The sequence below is a fragment of the Charadrius vociferus genome, unplaced genomic scaffold (genome assembly GCF_000708025.1).
Source record: "Charadrius vociferus isolate BGI_N301 unplaced genomic scaffold, ASM70802v2 scaffold793, whole genome shotgun sequence".
Lineage (NCBI taxonomy): Eukaryota > Metazoa > Chordata > Aves > Charadriiformes > Charadriidae > Charadrius > Charadrius vociferus.
This window is the reverse complement of record NW_009647833.1, coordinates 760,392-767,877: the sequence shown is the minus strand read 5'-3', so window position 1 is coordinate 767,877 and position 7,486 is coordinate 760,392. Positions and strand designations below refer to the sequence as shown.

General features: G+C 42.6%; 1 protein-coding gene across 1 annotated transcript; it reads left to right on the top strand.

Annotated features, from left to right (window-relative positions):
- Nucleotides 1-701: 701 nt before the first annotated feature.
- FAM101B (family with sequence similarity 101, member B) lies at nt 702-2,436 on the top strand (the record flags this gene model as incomplete). The annotated part of the gene is made up of 2 exons (XM_009882731.1): nt 702-808; nt 2,106-2,436. Coding segments are annotated over 2 exons (438 nt in total), but the record flags the coding sequence as incomplete, so codon positions are not given.
- Nucleotides 2,437-7,486: the final 5,050 nt, after the last annotated feature.

Below are 7,486 nucleotides of genomic sequence, written 5' to 3'. Positions count from 1 at the left end.
GACAACACAAGCGGGTTGCTTCCCTTCGGGGCCGCTTTGGTTTCCGTCTGGCTGTGGGACATTGGTGGGCCGGTGTTGGCTTGTGGCGCTGCATGTCCAGGAGAGGAGCACAGGGACGCTCCATGAATCGCTGCTTGGTGGGAATGAGTTATTCCTTCCCAACACGTCACACATGAATTAGGGAGGTTGGATTTAATGCTTTCAAATAGTAGCCACCACGTAGCTGTGAAACAAGGAGTTGCTCATGGTGAGATGCCGTACAATAATTTCCTGCTGTGATCTGCCTGTGGGCATATCTGATGAATCCAGCAAGGAGAGCTCTTTCATTCACTCATATAATGTTAGCTATAAAATCAACGTGAGCTCATACAGCGAATGGACTATAGTTCATGCTGCAAAAGCTGTGCTGCACTGAGGGGCTGTATTTCTCTCTCCTTTCCCAGAGTGGGCCCTCTGAAGTAAGCTCCCAGAGTTAGGACTTTGTCTTCAAAAAATACACCTTGCCACATCTTTGATGCTGTAGACCAGTGTGATGTCAGACCTGCGGGTTGCACCTGTAGGCACGTCTTGGACTAGCAGATCCTCTTGCATGTAAATGAGAACCTCGACAGCTCTGTACCAAGGGCTAAGTAAATATGTTTCCCTTGAGAATATACTGGATTGTAACATAAAAAGGATTATTTTTGCATTTTTTGCAGAATTCTGTGTTCTCCCCCAGCCCTGTTCTCTCCAGCTGCCCTCCAAGATTGTGTCCTTTATCCTTTGGCGAAGGAGTTGAGTTTGACCCTTTACCAGCAAAGGAAATAAGGTAAATATTGTGTTACAGTCATCTAGTTTTGAAAGAGTTAGCATGTAAAGGAGTAGTTAGGCCTTATCAGTCCCTGTGAGTCAAGTTAATTTATTTACAGAGCTATTGTTCCACGCAGCTATACATTCCTGGACCTGGACATTGGTACAGGCTGAAGGAGTGTTCAGCCTCTTTTAATCCCATGTGGGGTTTTTTTCCAGGAAGACTTTCCTGTATTTTACTCTCCTGCTTTTACTTCATTGCACTGCTGCAAAATGTTGACTTTCAACTGATTAACCAGAAGGTAATCATGAGGGAAGATCTTCAAAGCAGCCATCTTTGTAGGACTTTTATTAAGGGAAAGGAATTTTGCTCTCGTAACCTCATCGTTTTATAATAAGCACTTTCTATCTTATCAGCTGCGGTTGGCTGTGTGAACTAAAAGAAAAGTTAGTATTCAGAGTGCGTAATTATTTTTTTTTTAATGCGCTGCATCACTTCACAGCCTGTGAATTATTCCTTTGAACGTCATGATTTGCAGTAATGAGAAATGAAGGCTCCCAGTTGATTACTGTGCAAGCAGAGGTAGGCTGATACAATCAAACAGAAGCCTAATGCAGGGGAGGGTTGAAAGAGTTGATGCCCTGGTGTGGGGAAGGAGCCTGTGCCGTGGCTGGAATTGAAGGAAGTTAGAACCGTGGAAAAGATAACACGGAGTTGTTGCAGTGTGAAGGAGATGAAAACTTCCTTTTGCAAACCAGGCATAGAAGATTGTCTTGCCAGCAGTGTTTGATGTGCAAATTGTAGTACTTTCCTGCCAGCTGAATCTTCAGAAGTTTGTTCTCAGAGAGTGCCCCGTGCTGGGAGCGATAGCTGAGGACTCCCGTGTGACTTTTGGCAGAGGAGAACTGAGAAAATAACGTGTGCTTCCATGCACTTGGCACTCTGAGGAATTAGGATGCTTATGTGCACAGCCTAAATGTGGATCTAGGCCTCTGCGTTTAGGCACTGGAGTTTGAAGGAGGTTCTCAGGTTCATAGAGCTCAGGCTTAAAACAAGGATTGAGATGTTTGGTAGTGCTGGCAGCTGGACAAAACAGTGACAGTGCCGGGTGTGCTGCTAACGTAAGGCTTTTTTCCTCTCCCCATAAATGAGTAAGACACCCGCAGACAGTGTTTGCCTGATGTGGCTGTTCCTGTGTTGAGGTGGCAGATGCGGCGCTGAGGAGCCACCCCGGTACCCGACGGCTCTGCTTTGCAGAGAATGCAGCCTGCTGTTCCAGAGCAGAGCTCGTGCATGAACCTCTCTTGTGTTTCAGATACACATCCTCTGTTAAATACGACTCGGAGAAGCACTTCATCAATGACGTGTATATGCCAGTGGGCTTAAGCGTTTCCTCTTGCAGTCAGACGGTCATCTGTGTCCCAAACTGCACGTGGCGCAATTACAAATCGGAGGTCCACTTAGAGCCCCGCAACAAGCCCCAACGTTTCACCAGCACCACCATCGTCTACCCGAAGCATGCCAAGACTGTGTACACCACCACGCTGGATTACAACTGTCGTAAAACCGTGCGGCGGTTCCTCTCCAGCATAGAGCTGGAAACGTCGGAGTGCCTTGGGAACGACTGTGTCCTGGATGGTTGCTGACTGACGACTGTCTCTCTTGCTCTGATCCATCCCAGTTCCATGTAACGTACTGTGCTAACTCTCCGCTAGCTAAAGCGGGTACAGACCCTAACTTTCCAGTCAGGCTAAGGGAATCTTACCTGTCGCCACCTCTTTTTCAGCTCTTAATTCCTGCTTTAAGCATCAGAAAGGCCTGAATGCAGTCTTCTGTGGGAACGCAACTTAGTAAGGAACTTGTTTCTTCGCCTTTAAAGTCGTGAGTTCCCCCCCCCTTCCCTGCAGTGCCGTAGTCAGATGAAAATAAGGGGAATTATTTTCCCAGAGAAAAAATGGACAGGTAAGAAAGAACGGGGAATAGTGCCTGGCAGGTGGAAATCCATTTGATGCTTTGTGGTGACGTGCAAAAATAAGGGCAGTTTGCTCTCTCGCAGAGAATCTACCAGGTGTTTTGGTCAGATAGCCAGAGCTGTCATTTGTTCCAGTTTAGACCATGAGACTGTCTAAGAACTATCTCCTGAAAATTGCTAGAAAAAGCTAACAGAGAAAAAATTGGAATTCTGCTTTTAGCAGAATGCAAGAATGTTATATTATGGTGTTCGTGTCTGGTTTGAAAGTGTGAGTTGGAACGAAGAGGAATTCTGAGTAGAGTAGAGCAGGAGATAAACTGCTTTTGCAGCTCCAGGCAGCAGAGAAAGGGTTATGTAATTCAAGTTCTTTAGATGAATGGCGCGATGTATCTTCTGTACTTATAATGACTTCTGCAGCGCTGTAGTCTGTGTAACAAGCTAGCATTCATGTGCATGTAGTAGGACTTGTAATGAAGAATATCAGGCCAAAAAATATCCATGTATTGTTGGGAAGTTGGGTCTTGACAGTGTGGTGGTGGAAGAACACCAGTGTCTAGTTTTTACCGACATTATACTGTCTGCACTAAGGGAGTTGTAGCAAGGAAAGTTTCAGAAAATGCGCCATGTATACGGGGACCTAGAATGGAGGAGGAGATGCTGGGATCGGGCGTGAGATGCTGTCGTGGTGGGGGTTGTGAAGAGGTAGATGATAGCAAAGGATAGGCAAATTTTTATTGTATAGCAAAATCCACAGCTGTAGCTCTGCTTCCCTGTTGAGCTTCTCATTGCAAAGGTCCGTGTCCTTGCTGGACTTTGGTATTCAGGATGTCTCTGGGATGGGGTAGCATTTGCCTGTCTGTAGGCTGCTGAATAACCCCTCCAGTGCCAAGTGCATGATGAGTTTGGGGACCAAAGGGATTAACTTCAAATGCTATGAAAGTCCATCTGGATGGTACATGTGTTAGTTTATCATGTGCTTTGATGAAAATAAGATGGAGAGGTTTCTTGCTTTACCCAGATGGGGTTTTTTCTATATTGACAGAGAGCAGCATAGTGTGGAGCTCCCAAAATCTGCTTTTGGGAGCGTGGCTTACGTTGGTGGCTAGCGTGGTGTAGCAGCTCAGAAACACTTGGTAGACTTGATTTAGCTGGACACAGCTTTTCCATGTATTCCAAAACTCCTTTGAGGTGTGGGTCACCTTCTGGTGCAACATCAGCATGGAACCAGCTTTTAGAGAGAACTTCACTAGTGCGTAGCCCCAAAGGTGAATTTGTCAGTGGTGACTTAGAAACAGGGAGCCTGTTCTTGAGCTGTACTTAATGCGCGTTTGTGCAAGTGTGACGAATGGTGTGGGAGTGTACTGTAGTGTGAACTGAAATGATTTGGGAGACTAAAAATGCAGCAGGAGGGAAGGCTTGAGTTTGTGTGGTTTTTGTTGTTTTGGGTTTTTTAGATATTTATTAGCTCAAAACAGAACATCCCTAATCTTTGGTAGTTGCCTCAGAAAACCAGATCCTAAAACAGTCCCAGGATGGCAGAGGATGCCAAAGGCTGGCATTGCTCCAGAGTTGCTAAGAGCAGCGCGGTCTTCTCATCAAACATGTTAGTGTCAGACTACAGTATTTAGGAGATGTGTCCTAAGTACATGTTGCGATTCTCCCCTAACGTTGCCCCAAGATATACTTGTGTGACAGAGGACACAGCTCAGCCCTAAGGGTGTGGGGTTTCAAATGGACAGAACTATTCCTTGGGAAAGCTACTGCGTCATTGCTCGCTTTGCAGTTTTGTGTACCTTGCTCCTGAAACATCTGGTGCTGGCCACTGTTGGACACAGGACGCTGGAAGAACACGGACCCTGGATTGCTCCGACAACGCTCTTCCAATGAATTCATTTGAAGGAGATCTAAGAGAAGATTATTTTAAGTTGTAGTCATTAATTGTCCCTAGTTAGAAATGAAATTACCCTTACACTATGGTTTTAGGATAAAGCACCTGATTTTTATAAAGCAAACAAACTTAATTATGTACCTCTTAAAAATGTTTTAATCGGTAGAGATACCTTTTAAATTATTTATGTTCCAACATTTGCAAAGCTCTGATTAGCTCTGTGCAAGTGTTCTGATGTCTGTGACGTTCCCCCCCACCCCTTATAATTTTCAATTTGTCTTTTACTTTATTGGTAATAAATGATCTGAAAACCATCATATAGGGGAGTCTCTTTATTTTTAATTCAAAGCTTTTCAATGTTTATTATGGTATCTACTTAGTAATAAATACATAATATGTCCTGCCAGTCCCAGCTCCCTTCTTGTTTCTCTTATATCATGTGTTGCTGTTGTTTACATATTCTAGGAAGGAGCTTCCTATATAAAACTGTATTAAAAAAACCCAACACACCACCAAATGTGGGTTTATCAGTTTAGAAAGTTGAAAAAGTGCCTTAAAGACAGCTGAAAATACTCTCCAGTATGTATTTGAGTCTTTCATCTGGTATAGTTTTATTTTCAAAGAGAGTTTCTGCTTTGGATTTCAGGATATCCTGCAAGTGAAGCACTTAAAATTTTCAGATGTAACAAGTATTTCACCAGACAGGAATTTATTTTTAATTTTGGTTAAAAATGTAGATGCTCAAATGCTACATTAGTAAATACAGCACAAAATAAGACTAGAATGTCTTATGCATTAAACTTTATAAAAACAAAATAGATGGTTACAAACTAGTGTTTTGAGAGAAATGCTGTAGTGTTTTTCTGGATGCTTAATCTGTTCTTTAAACCTTCCCAAATTTGCAGGCGTGCTGATTTTGTTAGTATCTCTGCCAGAGTAGTAATGGATGCAATTGAACATCAGCTAATTAATTCATAATGGGATTTTTTTGCTTACTTTTTATTGTTCATCTGGTTATCTGCTTGCAAAAGGTCTAGATTTGCATGTAATGACATTATTGGAATCTAGGGAGCTTTGAAGCTATTCTAAAGCATGCCGCTGCTCCTGCAAAAGTCTGTGCAAGCATTTGTGTATCACGCAGTGTTTAAAAAAAAAAAAAAAAAAAAAGGGAGAAAAGCCCTATATAAACATCAATTGTTGTATAAAAGAAAATCAATGAAGAGCCATTAAGAAAAAACTTTAAAAATCAGAACAGTATGTTTCGGGAGGGCTTCAGGAAAAACTTTCTCTCCTTTCAGATGTGCTGTCTAACTTCCAAATACTTCCTTTAGTGTGGCCTGGGCTGGTTTTGTTTAATATTGTAGTAACGCTCTGTGTGAAAGATATTCCTTTACTATGAGAAAGTGAAGTAGGAGAGTACAAGGCAGCCTACTGCTTGACAGGATTTTTAATTCATATTGACCAAATGGGTTTCTAGTCAGTACCTACCATGACAAGGATAACCCCATTGTTATAGATGTGCTCAATTTTCCTCGTGTATATGCTCTGCTTCTCCAGAATGTCAAATCTGAGGGTCTGATACAATTAATTTTTATAACAAAATAAAATAGTGTACCTAACAATTAGATCAGAAGCCAGGAGATGAGGGCTGGATGCCAATCCCGATTTTGCAGCTTGTTCAGTTTCAAGTACGAGGTAAGTTTGTGCCTGCAAATCATTTTAACCTCCAAAGAAGGTATCTGGTCATTCAGCTGCCCACATTCAGTTTCCCCATCTGCCACAAGGGCTGTGCTTGCTGTTTTCAGGACCAGCAATTATGACCTGAAAAGCTCAGGTGTAATGCAGTGAGTATTACATTGAAAAAAACTAATAGCAATAACTAGGGATACTCCAGGACAAATAGGCAGTATGGAAAGGACCACACTTAATTGTTGATGTAGTCTGAATTGTATCTATATTTTAACTAACAGGTTGGTTTGTTTTTAAAATATAAATGTCCTGTTCTCCACACAGATAGAAGACAGTGAGTAGTAAGTACTAAGCTACAGAACTTGTTGAGAGATTTTTGGGTGACACCACTGGTTGCAGCTCCGAGACTGTGCTAGCTCGTTCAGCATCCAGGACCGCTTCACGCTTGCTCCCCTGGAAAATAACTGCAGCAATCTTCTTTACATATCGTGTGATTGCTGCTTGTGCATGATGCCCTGTGATGAAGTAATGGGGAATGCCTGATGGTTGGGCATGGCTCAGCAGGCAAATGTTGCTGGATATACGATTCGTACCGTTTCCTTCTGTTCATCTTATAGATACGCAGCCTTTCTTCCTCTGCTTCAGGATCTTCAAGAATCCCGTCCCATCGAAGGCTTTCGTTAAGCTGAGCAGAAAGACCTTGATCTGTTTGACTAGAGTCCAAAATGATGGAAGTTGATACTACAGCCTTGTTTATTTCTGCATCCTTCTGTTTCTCTTCTGCTTTGTTTTGGGCTGAGTCAGGGTTCCTCCCAGGACTTGGGATTTCACCCAGTGGAGGGGAGTGGGCCTGCTGCTTTCTGCTTTTGTGGTGATGTTTATCTGTTTAAATGGTAAATGCTGTTAGCAAAAATGTATGCATTGCCTCTGAGGCTTTCCTGCTTATTTCATAAAGAGGATGATGAGACAAGTGCTTGCTGTGTCTTTATGTGCCCATTAATAAGAAACCAGATCTATAAGAAAATATTAATGGCCTAAAAATCTTACTTTTAAGTGGGAAATATATACTTATCTGATTGACTTACATAACGATTCTCACACCTGTAAAATGTATTTATTGAGGCTGTTAATGCATTAATAGCCCTTC